We start from the raw sequence: 17,304 nt of genomic DNA, 5'->3' as shown, positions 1-17,304 counted from the left end.
GCCTACTCAATGAGGTTCTACAGCACATCTGGCCATTTTCGGGTCGTTGATCCAGAGTCCTGCCGCGATTTCATACGGGCACAGGTCCAGTCCGGCTGCCTTCAACTTGGCAAAATACCGGGATCCGACCGATCGATCGACAGGATCCAGATTTTTAGAATATTGCTGGCAAGACATGATGTATGTATCTCATGAATAAATGACAAAATGAATACTAGTAATGAAAAACAGTCCCCATGTCTGCGTAGAGTTGCACATAAAACGCGTCGCACATGCAGGCACAGCATGCAGTATGCGCATTATGCATAGCATATGCAGGCTTAGCGCGTGCAAGCTGTTTGTTTTCACTCCAGTCAACCGGAAGTGACGTGTAGCCGACCGCAAGAATAGAGTATTTTGAAAGCTGTAGAAACCCGCACGTAGATGGCGTCAACATTCGGCGCAGAAAAAACAACAACAACATAACCACATTTATCTTCATAATTATTCGATACCACACATCAGCAGTACATACACCGAAAACTCCTTCCGTACTTGTTGGAACAGTCAAAGATATCATGCTCAAAGGCTCAAACATCTAGACTGCTGTTCTCCGAAAATGTCCGAGGGGTCAATTCCGGTATCTCGTGAGCCAGAGAGAGGAGAATCTGGTACGGTTTCCAACAAAAAGGGTGCAAAAGTTGAAAGTAAGACAGGTACGTAAGTAAGTGGACCCATGTGAACCACCGCGGTCACGGAGTGGGGCAATTCCACTACCATGTCAACCGGGCGGGGGCGGGCTGCTGCTTGCTGACAACAGCGGCACGAACAGCCTCAGCTCAGCTTGCGTTTACGTACTGTGTGGATGGAGTCTGGCTATGTATGCGGATATACTAGTTATCATGATCATACATGATCTTGAACCAAAGGGAATAGAACTTTAGACTAGTCTAGACTCTACAGCTTGTCAGGCGACATATGTTATGATAAAATGTCTCGCTTTAAGAGTCTAACCGTTTACTTTCGACTATTAAGTACACTGTACTACTAAAGATGGCAATCCAGCTGCCAGGGCGGTTGGGGGCCTAGACAGAAAGATCCGTCTGTCCGGAGGACTCTTTTTGTATTTTGCCATTAACGCTGTCCTCCGTAGACAGACGGAAGGTTGTAGTACCCATTGCTGTGTGGATGTTCTTAACCACTGTCTCTATGGAAAATTGGGTGAGGTACCTCACCCTTCTCGATTGCGTCTAATTCACGGCCCTAGGTCGGCAAATTTAAGCTTGAATAGTTAAATCAACTAGACCCGTTCTATTCAAGAATAGACTACACTCACCAGATTAATGAATAATCCAATATTTCGGTCGAATTTTCAACGCAAAACACACATCAACCAGCCCGTCGCGTCGTCACGTTCAAACTGCAGAAACATAGAGTATGAATCTATTAGCCAATCACATGCGAGGTAGTTTCTACGTGTTTTTTTTACTTAATAAAGTACCTCGCATGCGATTGGTTTACAGATTCAAAATGGCGACCTACAGCTAGCGAACGGCGATGTTGCGATGTGGATAAAATTTCTGCATTATAACCGCGTTACTGTGAGTATTTCAATTGCAAAATGTGAGAAATTAACCCCAAATATTACTCCATAATGTGTCATGTCATGTCAAACTTGTTTGAATGTAAAAAAGCTGTCTGAAATTTGGTTTATCGTAACGTTTGATCTGTGCGCTACTGCCACACAGGAGCTGGCATCATTGACTTCGGTCTGTATACGGAGGGGATCCGTGAAGCCAGACGCAGTCTCCGCGGAACATTCCCCGACGGACAGATACACACCGATCTTTCGGTCAATTGGGGGCCATAAGCTAGATGCCATCAAGGCCATGGCCCATGCACTGTAAATTTACTTTTGAGTTAAATTTTACACAAATTGGTTTAGTTTTACAGAAAATGAGAAATGTACTCTTTCTTTGGGGTCATGTTTCGTCAGCTCCTCAATGAACAATATCATTTCATTATCAACTGAACAGTCAAGTTGCCCATGGTGCCATAGCCCATGGGCTGTATGCATGGCATTCATTCATCAGTTCATAGTCATTGCAAACCATAGTTGTTGACAATCAAGAATTGAAATTATTGGTTCTAATTCTATTGCCATAAAGTAAAAATAAACCTGCACCAAGCCAAGGACAGGTTTGACATACCCTCCCATGCCAAAATTCGACCGTGCAAAAGCATAGGTTTCAATGTGTAGCCGGTGCAGCGCAATTGTGGACACTAACTAGTGCGTGGTCGAATTTTGGATAGCGTTTGGAATATGGTCTAATTATGGGCGGCTTGCTTTTCTTTTGTTGGATGCCTACATACTACATAGATTGCACAGTTAATTACAGATTCACTGTTTGCTCACTAGATACATGTAACTACTCCCAATACGAATGCGTGTACGCCTACACTAGTACTGTATTACGGTGTTAGTGTCAGAGACTGCTCGACTGTAGGGTAAGGGTACCACTACCAGTATATGGTCAGCTACCGGGCGGTATTCGGTCACTTATCGCTTGTCACCAGCCAGTAAGTTCAACTGTCACAACACATGCAAATCACATCAATTCACATACTTGCACACTCATTCACAACAGGAAACTCCCTTAGCCCCCTCCAAAAATCCATCCAAAATCCCAAATTTTACCGTCAAAAGTGCGGAATCGGCGCTACTTTCCAAAAGTGCGCGCAGATTGAGCCCAGATTTAAGAGTACGGGTCGCTGAAAAAGCGCTAAAAACCAAGAAATACGCCGTTCTCTAGTGGGATTTTTTGCTTATAGTAAATCGCAAGCTTGGACTTGAGTGTGATGGTATCCTCAAAAGCGCAAAAGGAAAAAAAAATTCCGTACGTGCCGATACAGTGTCTCAATGTACAAGGGTTGAATGCAAATGCCGATTCCCCAGTATTCGGTCACCAACGGGCGCCGCAACATCGCCGATGCAATTTTGCGCCAACAAGGTAGCGCGCGGCGCATTTTTCAGCTGCCTTGAACATGCATTGACTTTGAACGCGCATATCACATGACCGAATACTGGTCGCGGTGACCGTATTCTGGGGAATTTTCAAGGTGATATATTTTGGGATTTTGTGAAATTCTGCGTGATTTTAACAAAATGAAAATTGAGATTAAAGAAATTGATATATAATATTATTTCTCATACATGGCTGTGGATATGATGTATGCATGTATTATTTTAGTTTGCAAAAATATTGCAAAAAAGCTTTAGTGACCGAATGCTGGGGATGTTACCCTATGCCATGATCTCTAACACTAACATTACAGAAAAGAAAGATTGGACATCATTAAAATTCTGAGTGAAATCTTGAAGTCTAAGTCAAGAACTGTAGATTCATATAAATTGAAATTTGTAAATCTATGTCAGAGCTACCAAGTCTCACGCATTCTGCGTGAGACTCAAGCATTTAGGGCCATCTCACGATCTCACGCATAACACCCATTTTTCTCACCCATCGGGCGAAGTCTGCAACTTAGGCCTGTAATTATCAGCATAGCTCAAAAGATTAAAGTAATAGTTGCAATTGAAGGTATATTTCCCTTTTGTCTTTCAAAATACCGGTAAGTAAAAAATAGTCACTTAAGTATGCACCTGACTGCACCATTAAGAGCTAAAAATTGAAAAAGCTCCCTACCGTGGGAGGCCACAGGGGGGAAAAACCCCTCCCACACCCTCGCTCGCGTGCACATTCGCATGCCGAGATGCCGAGTCATGAAAATCTCACTCATAAAATTTTTTTGAACTTGGCATCCCTGCCATGTAGACAGATGCCCTACAGTAAAGTGTACTACATGTATGTATCTATACTATTTCAGTAATATGCATAAATTTTGAACATTTGCATGGTTCTCATTAACTCTGAGGTGCTCCATTATGCAGTTGTACTGTGGTAGCACTCTGAACAGCATGTTATCTTTGTATGATGAGAGAGAGAGACAGAAAAAAAACCCTCCAAAACAAATCATAAATTCTTTGACACAAGTCCTCTAAAGTGCCCTAGGGTTATAAGACCAATAGGCTGGCATATATGTATACAATTAAATCATTTCACAGACATTGTACAGTAAATATATTTTAAAAAATCTAATGTGTATCTGCCGTAGAACTTGCTCATTTCCGTACCATTCCCATAGTCTTGAAAAGACATTTTTCCTTCTGCTGCCGTTCATTTTTCAAACAACGTTGTACTGTGCATGTACTGTACTTCATGAATATTCATAATTTGTTCATGACCGATGGGGCAGACAAGGAGTCACAATGCACTAATAGCCTTTTTGACAAGACCCTCTCACTGTATGGTGATGAGCGAATTGGGTCTAGTTAATCACTCCCAGCCCAGAGCGAGGGGATCTTTGTGCTATCACGCTCGGCCGAGCTTGCTTCTTTGCTCGAAAGTAATACCATACAGCTACAGGGCCTTCACACTGCACTGAGTTTCTGCCGACGTGTAGGTACTGGATGTAAAGGATAAACAACCAGTGCATGGTTCCAAATCCTTCAAGTGGATAGTTGTCATACTACAGTCCCTTCGTTTTGACCGAATCAAGGAATTATCAACTTTTACAGTACTTAAGGGATTGTTGAAGGTACCACATTATTCTGTAAATCGTTGGGTGCCCGTGCATTGGCCGCTAACGCAATACAATTTGTATTGCGTTAGCAGCCAATGCACGGGCACCTGACGAAATGTACGTATTCAAATTGTATATAATTCAAATCTCTATAAAGTTAAATTTCATGTCCAATACCACTACATACCAAACACGAAATGCTTACATTATAATACAGTTTGTACATCCACTGATCCACAGCCCAAATGCTTTGTCTTTGGGCTGGTTGCAGTTTTACAAAAACTGTATCTGGAGCCACATTTTAACTCTGGTCCTGTTTTGCATAGATTATTCCTTTATAGTCTATTCATTCTACAAATTTCAATGTCTGAAATCAATAACAGTGTCCCATTTTGTCCTTCATTATGCACTGGCAGGATATGACTCATACACTTTGATATGTGTACTTGCAAACACAGTATCAAGTGTACAAGCACAGAATACCATGAACATGTGTATAAAGTCTTTGGCTTTCCCTTCACCACACAGCATATGTACAAGTGTATCTTGGTACCTTGTTATCAGCAACTTCCAGTCTCAAGTACTGTACAAGCTGAAATTTTCGCGTACAGATATTTTCGCGAATTTCTACTTGGAGGACATTTTCGTGGTTGCGAATCTAAACTGAACTCAGTTATTAGTGTGTTGATATTTTTGCATGTTGTTATTTTCGCGGTTCAAAGGCGATTCGCGAAATTCGCGAAAATAAAACAACCGCGAAAATTTCAGCTCGTACAGTAAAAGCTCCATGTACGTGTGTACGTGTAGTTCATATGTAGACTACAGCTTGCACAGTTACTGGCATAGGATTTGTTCTAGTACAGTTACAAGGAAATCTGAAAGGGGAGATGACTTCCCCATTATGTCAACTACACGTACAAACGTACATTGTACAAGAACAGGAAGGACGTTGATCTCATGCTACAAGTCTATGGAATTAACACCTATAGTGTACACGTAGCTGTCCAGCTGCTTATGTACAATGTACATGGTACGTAATGTGGAAAATCATGTCCGGGCAATTACTGTACCCCAGAGGGCAATTACCCCCAGCTAAATACTGGTTAGTGGTAAGGTTAGAGTAAAGATTAGGGTTAGTTTTAGGATTAGGAGTTTGGGTTAGGGTTAGGATTACAGTAGGTTCAGGATTAGGATTAGGATTAAGGCCAGGGAAAGGGTCTGGGGTAATTGCCCAGGAAGTAATTGCCTCAGACCTGTGGAAAACCTTTAAAATTCATACATTTTATGTCTACTCTTCCCCTTCTCTCTTTACTCTTTGAGAGATGATCAATGACTGCAGAAATTAATGAATGAAATCAAATTGTAATGGTGTGTTTGCTATGCCTTATTGATTCACTTTTTGTTCTTCTCATGTGAATGAGTTTATGAGCAAGTATGTGGTTAGCTATGTTACATTTAAGCAAATTTACACATTTCTTTTAACTACTAAATCACCATTTATTAGTTTTAAGTCAAACTAACTAAATTAAAGATCATCAGTTGAAAGGGGCATATTTCTTTGATTGATGTGTCGTCCTGCTGAGTGCATTATTGCCTTTATGGCTATTGAAGTGATTTGTAATTTTTTGTTGTATTGTTTGCTGGTCTTCCTTGTAGACACCATGAGTAAATCAGACCCAGCACCTCCCAGCCGTGTGGCCCCATTCATCCCGGACTGTGCTGTCTGCCTTCAGTCCTGTATCCATCCCGTTGAGCTGCCTTGCCATCATGTGTTCTGCTTCCTCTGTATGAAGGGCGCCTCCACCCAGTACCGTCGGTGCGCCCTCTGTAGGCAGGAAATCCCCCAGGACTTCTTCTCCAGTCCCAAGCTCTTGTATCTTCAGGAGGAGGAGAGGGCTGAGGAGGAGGAGGTGGAGGAGGCTCGGACAGCAGTTGCAAAGGAGAGCGAGGAGTCCTACACTTGGTTCTACGAGGGGCGCAACGGCTGGTGGGAGTACGAGGAGAGAACCAAGGCAGAGCTGGAGGACAGTTACCGTGCCAACAAGAGGACTTTTGAGCTGCTCATTGCAGGCTACGTTTACGTGATAGACCTCGACAGCATGCTGCAGTACCGACGGTCGGATCCGTCCCGTCGGCGGAGGATTAAGCGTGACTTGGTGAGTGCCCCAAAGAAGGGCATAGCAGGATTGAAGATTAAGGTAAAGCGAGAGGAGAACTCGGTTGCCAGGCAAGTGGACGGGGCGGAGGAGGAGAAGGATAGTGGTGGTGCAGTTGGAGGAGCTGCTCCGCCCCTCACCAATAGCAGAGCACTCCAGTCAAAGACTGTGAAGCCAGAAAATGAGACTCTGTCATCTGGGGATAGTGGCAAAAAGGGCACTGATAGTCCAGAAAGTTCCTCTAACCCCAACATCAATCTTGGCAACTCTATTTCTGATGAGACTGTTTATGAGGTAATGAGAAATTCCTCCCCACACCAAACGACAGACCAGTCTCCTGCCTCATACAGCTATAACACCTCGTCTCCGGCGAACACTAGCCCCCCTGTGTACACCATGCCATCTCGCCCTCGAAGGAGACCTGCCAATGAGTCTCCAACGAACCCCGACTCCCAGTCAGGGAGGGACAGTCCAGGTACCTCTGCGGACCCGCCTCCATATGACCCAAGTGCCAGCCCTAGCCTTCCTGTGCTCCATCAACGTACACATTCCGCTCCGGAGACACGCTCCGTGGGGCGGCCCCGTTTCCCTGCCCCACAGGCCCCACCCAGAGTCCAGGCTTCTGCTGCTCAGAGCAGTGAGCAGCAGGCAGGAACTGCCATGGGCAGTGCCGTTAGCGGTACTTCCCAAGAACCTATAAACCCCACCCACTTGGAGTCATCAGTAAATGTCCGCTCGACAACGCAAACTCGGCAGCGTCAAACCCGTCGGCGTGTCCATGAAGTGTGAAAATATAGCTCACTCACCATCTACGTGGTATACCCACACATACTCAGGAAGCTGTCTTTTGATACACTAAAGTGACAAAACGCATGTTCTTGTGTGGATAAGTCTCTAGATGTGACAGTTGCACTGCCATGAAGTTACCACAGTCACCGAATTTTAATAGTAGCCTTCTTTTCGCAAAGTCATATGAGGAGGTCTTTAAAAATGTTGAAGTATTTAAGTATTAAAACAAAGCAAAACATTGAGGCTACATGCTGATGTATGCCATGTACTGGAACCATGGAAATTATGATATTCCTGAAGTGATCTTACATTTATTGACTCTGGAATTGTATTCAACTTACAGTAGATTTATCACTATGAAGAATCTGTGCCACTGACGTTCTGACGGTAAAAGCTGGGAACTTTTGTGAGGAGTCCGTAAAAAGAACTATCCTCATGTTGCACCCGTTGGTAAATTGTGCCCACAAATTCCATTCTAATGCCAGTCATCATTTGCATAATAATGGAATCATGATGAGAATGGGAGAAGCTATTGAAAGGTGGGCTGTTAGGCCCATGTTTAAAGTGCGGGGCTGGGCCGAGCCGCGGCTGAGCCGCGGCCGAGTCCAGTCTCAATTGCGAGGCCAGGCCCTGCAATTTTGTCCGTTTACACTGCCGGGCTCGGCCACGCTTTTGATTCAAACATTTCAATATTTTGTCGTAGTGGCGCTCTGCTTGTAAACAACTGCAATTTGATATTGTCTGGTTTTCAGACCCTTTGCCAAATGAATTCCGTGTCGCCGTTCGGGCAAAGGCCTTTACCGAAGGAAAAAATCCTTTGCAGGACAAAACCACCTTAAACTATACTAGTTTCGAGGTTGAGGGGGTTAATATCCTGAATAGCGAAAGATACAGGCAGAGGGTTTGGAAGCCAGACTAAAATTGGCCGCGCATTTGGCCCAGTTTGCGGTTACACCAAGAAAAGGCCGGGCGGCCGAGACCACCTCCAGAGCGAGGCCAAATACGAGGCCAATTTTGGCCTCGCATTTGGCCTTTTGTGCGTTTACACTGAAATGAAGGTGGGCTCGGCCGCGGCCGAGCCACGGCCGAGCCTCGCACTGTAAATGGGGTCTAACTTCCCAAGCTGGCATACTCTAGTATGATGGATGCAGAAAGTACCGATTTTATCTAGCTGTGACTCAGAATTTTCCTCCTATTTCTCTGTATGTCCATAAACTTCACATTTCCTTCATCTTGTGTACCATACAGTTTGTGTGGACATCACACAAACTGCATAAAAATGGTTGTGTAATATTGGTCCTGAATCAGTTTTATTCTGCTTTTTTAAAAAATTTATTTTCTCTTTGTATTTCAATTGCAGTGAAAGTGACCTAGATTTAGCTCTTGAGAAATTATGCATGTGTATTATATGAAAATAGATTTGAAAGATTTTGGAGAGTTTTTCATCCAGTGTGAAAGCAGCATTTAAACGTACAGACTAGAAATCAGCATGCACCCTTTCTTTGTTCTCTCCCCCCCCCCCCTACAAGCTCATGAGAGCTACAGATATTATTGGCATTATAGGACTAATTCTTGATTTCCCATGTAGATGAGAGAGAGAGAGAAAAAAAGGATTTGCTTCAACTACTGTCTTATTACCAGTAAAATCCAGAAATAAAGTTGTAGAAGTCATTTCATCGTCTTGTGGAAAGCATGATGCCTGTCTTGTAGATCGTATTTTCTTGTGTTAGGAAGAGGTGGTTTTTTTTTTTTTGCTTTTGTTTTTTTTGCAATCATTGCCACTAATTAAACATGTTAAAACATTGCCAGTGTATCAAGGATGGTGTCACTTTGTTAAAGGTGCATAGTCCCGGTAGTGTAGAGGGCGCTGTTGATGATACTGCCGATCAACGTTAGCATTGATACGAAGATTACCGAAGTTGAGCTGTCATCAAGAGTAAAGTGTCTAGGTTTTGCTACGTAACGTTGCCTTCGTTGTCTTCTTTGCGCATCACGCAGTCTGTAGTAATGCCAGGGTGCGTGCATATGTGCTTCTTATTTTGACATCACAAAAGAAGTTTGCTGAAGCTGTCATCCCCCTCAGCCGAATCATGAGCCAAAATGTGATCGGACCACTGATTACAGTGGATCGGACTTCTTCGGACTTGGGGGAAGTGGGCCAAAGCGTAAGCGCTAAAGAGGAGTCGATAGCGTAGGTCTCTATAGGAAACTTGCGCCGTGTGCCCGCGTACGCATTTGACTAAAACACCGGGACCATGCACCTTTAATGCTGAGATTTTATAAATTTGTGTATTGGTCAGAATGCCATGTTGAAGTGATGCCCAAAGTTTGGTGTAGTTCCCACAGGTGGCAATGTCAGGATCAAGAGAAAATCAGATGCAGTGGCACTTTTGGACAGACCCTTCAAATTGGATAAAATTTTCTCTTCCCTTGCTTTTTTTTTCTCTACCTAGTGTTGTGAATCCCTCAGGGTATGTCATAATCGAGATTCTCATTTCTAGAGGAATTCAGATTATTGTTCATCATTTTATCGTTGAGTGACATATGTAGCCTTCAAATTTTTTGTCTCTTCTGGTAGTTTGGCCCAGTCAGCAGTAAGCCTTTAGACCATGATTTTGTTTTTAATAGCATCCTGTCTTTGTATAATGACATGTGAGCTACCGGTATATCTCTCTGGCAGTCTTGATTAGTTGTCTCGGGTGTGAATGGCTTGCTGTCATTCAATTTGAGTTTTTAAGTCCGTATCATCATCACACAATTCATACTGTATTTTTTATTTCTATTTTTTAAAATCCATGTAGGTATATGTTTTCCGCAGTATCTAGTGTCAATTGTTTGGAATCCACAATGTTTGCTAAAAAGCAAACCACAAATCACTTGTCATCACAGAGCAACCTCTCCATGAGGACAGGCTAATTTTTGTATGTACATGTAACACGCACTTCCCAGATATCTGCCCCAAGTATACTCAAGTCTATCCTTGAGCTGGTAAATTTTGTCTTTACCCTTTGTTCATTGACTACATGGTGTTTGGAAAACTCACGTTTAGCTTTGACAGCATAAACAATGTAGTACACTGAGGCAAGCCAAAAGTTATTGAACCCAAGATACGTAGAAGTTACGCATACATTGATCTTTAAATCTTCTATCATGCATTGTATTCAATTAATATTTTGGCATTCTGTTGCACTTTGTGATCATTGATATTTATGATCTCTTCAAGATTCTTCAAGAGAATCTAGTCTTTTCGTACAGTTTAGGTAGCAACATAGCGAATGTTTTCCTGCTTTAGCAGCAATTGTCAGCCGCCAACGAGATACAGGTGTAGTCCTGCACTAACAATGAGGCTATTCTGTGAAGAGAAGAAAAAAAGAAGGACAAGACGGAGTACATAGTGTAGCAAGAGAAGGAGGTGGGAGAGGAATAAGAAGAAATGAAAAGTTCATTGTGTTGTAGTTTTGACTTCAAAACTTTGTCTGTTGTATAGAAAAAACAAACAAACATTGTTTGTCTTTAAAGAAAGTATTTCCTCGATATGCAGATGAAATATTGTCATCTTTGATTTCTAAGTATTGCAGTTTTGATGCATTTGACTGGTAGGCCTACTTAGTATTTATTTGACCAATTGCTGTTTCATGCAACCCATTTTCTCTTTCCTCTATGTTTTCTTCATTTGTTTGTTTGTTTGTTTGTTTGTTTGTTTGTTGTTGTTGTTTTTTTTTTGGGGGGGGCATTTTCATGAAACATTCATAATTCTAATTTCAAGTTGCTTTTACCAACTCTTGCCATTATATTGTAGAGCAACACATGTGTTGGGCTTTTGCCTTTAATGAATTTAGTCTGTGGCCACGTGGCTTTGGTCAACATAAGTCTAAGCATTAAAGAGTCATCCTGCTGGAATTTAATGAGATATTAAAGCAGTTTTAAGTTTAAGTAAAAATTTGATCAGGTTGTCATGTAAAAAATACTTGTCGTACCCTGTAACAAGGCCATCTTCATGCTGTGTTGATAACGAAATGATCTGAGATGAAGTATATAGCAGTGTTATTATATTTTTCCATTTGTGCCCGGAGAAAAGATTGTTTTCTTGTCTTTGTGTGTATTGTGTATGCTTTATGATTGCAGCCTTTGCCAACGTTCACCTTGTTGTAGTAGTTGTAAGTAAGATAGAGTCAAGCTGCCAATTTGCAAGGAGAGAACCTTTAGAGACCTGTCCAATTTTTTTTATCTTAAACTACACTTGCGAATTATACCCCCATTCCACAGAGATTTTCTCTCATTGGTCACTCATCGGAAGTAAAGTTTATCTCTTCCAGCCACCCACCAGAGTGTATTGGATCACAGTCCAAGGAATATGACTTGTGTTGGTCGACTATCAGGTCAGTGTCATACGTGTTGGGTGATGATCCGACGAGGCAGGATCGTCCGATGAGGATCACGTGTGACATGTCTGACATTTACATGATAGTCGACCAACCAAGTCGGATTCATCAAACTGCGATCCTATACACTTCAGTGGGTGGCCGGAAGCAACACACTTTGCTTCCGATGGGTAACCGATGAGAAAAAAAAATTCTGTGGAATGGGGGTATTACAGAATTTTGCCACCAGCATTAAGTAGCAAAGATCACTACCCATCAGTAAAGTTGCCATGAAGAAACCCATGTGTGGTACATTTGGCACTGACAGCAAATCGGCAAAATCTTGCAAATCCATTGGTCAAAGTGAGGTACTGAATTATTCATGAGGGGGAGGGGGTGCGAGTTACATTGGGGCTTTGTGCCGACTCATGAATGATAATATACGCAGATCTTGCCTGGTAGTGATGCACCAAGCTTCAGCTTTCTTCACCTTTAATAGGCTGTTGTTGCTAACAAGATTGTAAGCATGAGGGTCTTTCTCTTAATACTGTAGTTTGCTGAAAGACCCCGATATGTAGACAGCAGTGTAGCCTAAGTTCTGTCAAACCAGGGAGGTGGGAATCTCTTCCCACCTCCCTGGTGAAACCATGTTTGCACAGATTGAACTGTACACATACACCTATGTACTTTTGTTTTGTTTTTTGTACTCCTTCTGCAGCTGTGTAGACCCGTTCTGTGATTTTTTTTTTTACTCAGTATCTTCTGTACATTGTACATGCACAGTTTATTTCATGTGTGTGATATGCTGTCATTTTTGCTGTTGGTACCAAATGTTGCTACATGACAATAGGTATTAATTGCATCAATCAATGCAAAATATGTATGCTTTCACAAACTCACACTGTGTATTCACATTTATATTACCACAAAATACACTGTGTAGTAACAGAGTAGGACCAAATGAATAAATGAATAAATAAATGTCTCACTTGCCCTGGTAAGCCTCCTACCTAAAGCAGGCAAGTTCCCATTTATTTTTCTTTGACTGAAAGCAAAGTTAATTATCCTAGGCAGGCAAGTGATTTATTTTGCATGCTGGTGTAAGAGCTGTGTTGGTTACCAGTACTGATTTACCCAGTGGAAATGAAGTACTGTATACGCCAAATATTTCACAAGGTTTTTATTTTTGCAAATTCCGCGACTCCGGTGCTATTCGCGAAATTAAAGACATGCGAAAATATTGATTCTGATCCCAATGTGAATGTGATGTACGTGTTTACACTTCTCCGTTCAGTACAGGACTCCACAATCGCGAATTTAACCACTCGCAAAATCATAGGGAATTCCCGATTCGCGAAAATTTAGACTCGCGAAGTACATGGCGTATACAGTACATGGCCACATGAGAACAGATGATACGTAGCCAATTACAATGTACTACACGAGTAGAAAATATTGCTCATTGCATCATCCATGCAGTTGTTGTGTTTAGAATGTGCTGTTCTGAATCAGAAAGTTGGATTTTACTCGTAACTTATCAGTGATGCTTTGCCAGCTGAACAGGGAGCTTCTTCCTTCTACTTTCTCTGTGGAATACTGTCTAGGAGTGCTTTAGATGTCATATATTTACCGTGTATATTTTCACAAATCTCACAATTTTCTGATCTTCAGGAAAGTAACAACACACCAAAATATCTCCCTGTGTACTAAATATGAAATGACGCCAGGGTGTGAAATTGATTAATTTTCCTATGTGAAAAGGTGTAATATTTACATCTCACTCTTTTGTTGTGGTTCACAGTTGCCAATTTAAACACTCTCAAATTGCCATAATACCGGTAGTCTTTATTCGCAAAATATGATGACCTGACAAAATATGTCGCTTAACTCATTTCATTTTAGGCGCTGGTAGCTTGTAGTGTGTGAAAAACAACTTGAGTCTTACAGAATCCAATCCCTGTATTAAAAGAAGTTGAAGTCTAGCTTTCTGATTCAGAATCACTGTATCCAGCCTCAACGAAATGATCATAACAACTTCATAGTCACTGTGTACTTATCATTCTGAATTGCATTCAAGCATATGAGAATTCCAGAAATAGGAATGACAACATCTTGAACAGTCGTTTAGGGGAGTTATTATATGAATAGTTTGTTTGCAAAAATCAATAAGTCCATTTTTGAAGATTTTGAAGTACGGTCTCTGTCATAAAGTACAAAATAATACCTTTTAAATGATATATTGGTCACTACATATAAAGGTACATTTTTGAAGTTATGGTCAAAAGAAGCAAAAATGTTCTTATTATTCTCTTTATTTTTCTTGACCTTTAATCACAAATATCTCCATTTGGCAAATATGGACTTATCAGATTTTGCGAACAAACTCTTCATATGTACCGCCCTATGATGGTTAAAGCAAAACTGCACAATGTAGAACCTTCATTTCCTCCAAGCTTGTACTTACATGTATAGGCCCGAATTCACAAAGGTGGTACAATTGAAACCATGGTTTAAACCATGGACAATTTGTATAGGGTGCCAAGTGTCGCATGGCCTATTTCCTTATGAAATCAGTCATTTTGTTGACAAAATGACCGTTTGGTCGATGAAATGATGTCATTTTTTGATAAAATGATCATTTCAGCAACAAAATGACTGGTTTCGTAATGGAATAGGCCATGCGACACTTGGCGCTCCATACAAATTGTCCATGGTTTCAATTCTACCACCTTCGTGAATTTGGGCCAATTTGTCACTTATTGTTTTGTCTTTGTCTGCCATTCTACTTTACTTACACGTTTGATACGTAGAACTTTGGTACACATTTGGGCAGTTTAGGAGTCTAGTGAGAAAAAGGAGGATAAATCAATATTTGAAACATGTTCATAGGCAAAATCAAGCAAACACCCTGCTGTTTTATTCATGATTATTATGCTGATGTTAACCCTTTGAGGACGAGTCCTGAGTATACTCGGGCAGATGTCTATGGAAAATACTTGTCGTAGCCGCACCAACCTTCCTCAATGGGTTTTAATAAGGAAACAGAACTGTGCACTCTGCAAATTCGAAATTACAATGCAAGTAAAACTTAACATTATATTTTTGAGGTCTACTTTGTAACTTGTAGGGTGCATATGAAAGGTGTTCACACTTTACAAGTATGCGTTTGCTCATATGTTTGTAAACATATTTCATGCCTGTCAAGTACAGGTACTTTTTGTTTATTTAGTAATCATATTTTTGCCAATCTCTTCATCAAATTGTGTATGGCCAATCATTTTGTGGAGACATTTTCCAGTCAAGTTCTGCTGGATTTTGGGTGCGGTGTCTGCAGTTTTGATGTCTATTAAAAAGAGTTGAAGACATTATCTTAGCCAGTGAGAGAGAGAGAGAGAGAGAGAGCAAGATTGATTTCTTTTTATTACTTTCCTTGTTATGAAGAAAGTATTATCAAACTAGAGGTTGTAAATTTGTCCGAAATAGAAATGTGGTAGAAACATATTTATTTATTACTGAATAATGAGTGTCAATGCATGAATGCTTCTCTTATTTAGAATTGCATTTTTTTTTTCTGAGTGCATAGTAATTGTTTACAAATGTATTTGAATGTTATCACACACATTTGCCCCTTTTCTTTAACATATCTTTTGTCGTTTGTGGACAAGATTTAAGATAAATACAGGTTGTGTTTTCTGGGGTGTGTGGACAGAAACATATTTTGTAGTAGAGTTTATGTGTCATTATTATTACCTCTTCACACTTTTCTGTGCACAATAAAATAGAGCGTGAATTTGACTTGTTTGTATTGAGTTGGCTTCATCTTTTCCTGGTTGTTCTTGAACTTCATCAATTTATGTGGCTTCACAAGTTCTGCATTATATTCTGTAAAGTATAAAAAAACATTGAATATTAAAATTCAGTGTTTCATGAAACAAGTCACATTATCAAAAAAAAAAGATATTTTATATTTTGGAAGTGATTACATCAAGTCTTGACTATATTTCCATGTTTAGCCCAAAAGCAAAAAAAACCCCAAAAACAAAACAAAACAAAACAAAAACAAAAGACAACAATACAATTAATTTTTATTGCATTATTTGCATCAGTCTTTTTTTTCCACTTTTGTAGTAGGAAGCAAAGATGACTCTGAAGAAGTGAGGTTCAGTTGTATTTGCCAAATGAAATCAACCAAAAACATTTACAATTCTGTATAATTGTCATGTGTGTGTGTGTGTTAATACCAAGTGAGAAATTATGAGTTGATATCTCTTCATGAGATCGTCACATCTATTACACAAACTTTACAAGGGACTCTTGCAAAGAGTTCAAGAAATGGCTTTGACTATTATAGAGCTATCGGTGAGTTCATGTCTACAGACCTACTCCAGGGTAGAGCCTACAAGGAGAAGTTTCTCTTTCCACCTCCCTGCAACAGAACTGCAATGTGTAGGACCCTATCGGTACTGAAATGCACAGCCTAGTTGAATATAGGCATACCATGTACCAGTCATTCATTGATATCCAGAATTCTAGGGAAGAAGCACTGATTAAAAAACAAAAACAAAAAACAAAAAAAAAACCCCAAAATAACCTACAACAACAACAGCAACAAAAACAAAGGGGTGCATTTACACATTGACGCGTGGTGTTTATTTGCATAAATTATGAATATGAGTAATACATGCATGATGCAGCTAATTTTCTAGCTCTTCATAAGCAGACCTTTCGTCATACAATTCTATCTTTCGCGTCGAATAGAAAGCGGCAGGGCTTTGTACATGTATACAGTGTACGTAGCGTCAGCTCGCTGACTCCGTTACCGTATTCCCGATCCCGGCGCCGCGCCGCCACACGCATGCAGGCTAGGTTGGCAACGAAACGGCGTCAGTTTCAGTCTTTTTTCAGTCGTTTTTATCCATACAACAAAATGCTAGATGCTATAAACATCATCTACATCACCACTAAATGTCAATTAACTTTTAAGAAGAAACAAATAATTTTGACTGTAAATACCATGTACAGTTGTTTGTGAAATCATGTTAATTATTCTATCGTTTCTCTGATGGTATATTTTACGGCGCCCGTACATGAAGCTAATTCCGTCCAGTGTTGTGTGCACGTAGAAAACCGTAGGGGTAGAGATGCTGGCTAGCTGGCAAGCCGGCCGCGCCGGTGGCCGCGGCTACTAGCTAGCTGCACTGGCACACATTCATACACCGCGCCGCATATACACACCTACCGTGCCGGGTTGTTGTACGGATAATTGGGTTGGATTGATGCCGTTGGGTGGGTTGTAGGAAAATCCAGGAGCAGGGATTTGTGAATTCAACAGGCAGGCAGGCAGGGGGAGCATCGTTTCCTCAATTGAAACGTACAGG

The 17,304-nt window shown here is 41.0% G+C and overlaps 1 protein-coding gene across 1 annotated transcript; it reads left to right on the top strand.

Moving 5' to 3' along the window:
- Positions 1 to 528: 528 nt before the first annotated feature.
- On the top strand, positions 529 to 7,722 carry LOC139719456 (uncharacterized). Its single transcript, XM_071630870.1, has 2 exons — positions 529 to 695; positions 6,277 to 7,722. The coding sequence occupies exons 1-2, from the start codon at positions 599 to 601 to the stop codon at positions 7,563 to 7,565; spliced, it is 1,386 nt and encodes a 461-aa protein (XP_071486971.1). The 5' UTR covers positions 529 to 598; the 3' UTR covers positions 7,566 to 7,722.
- The last annotated feature ends 9,582 nt before the right edge of the window (positions 7,723 to 17,304 follow it).

This window comes from Diadema antillarum, unplaced genomic scaffold, assembly GCF_040938485.1.
Source record: "Diadema antillarum isolate AM-2024a unplaced genomic scaffold, OU_Dant_1.0 scf00000111, whole genome shotgun sequence".
Classification (NCBI taxonomy): domain Eukaryota; kingdom Metazoa; phylum Echinodermata; class Echinoidea; order Diadematoida; family Diadematidae; genus Diadema; species Diadema antillarum.
Note: the sequence above shows the minus strand (reverse complement) of the source record. Positions and strands in the feature narration are given on the sequence as shown.

What these genes read in the sequence shown, in the direction of transcription:
- LOC139719456 (XM_071630870.1), top strand. Translation starts at nt 599, where the DNA reads ATGTCCGAGGGGTCAATTCCGGTATCTCGTGAGCCAGAGAGAGGAGAA. An exon ending in AAAAGTTGAAAGTAAGACAG is followed by an intron (nt 696 to 6,276) that starts GTACGTAAGTAA and finishes TCTTCCTTGTAG; the next exon opens with ACACCATGAGTAAATCAGAC.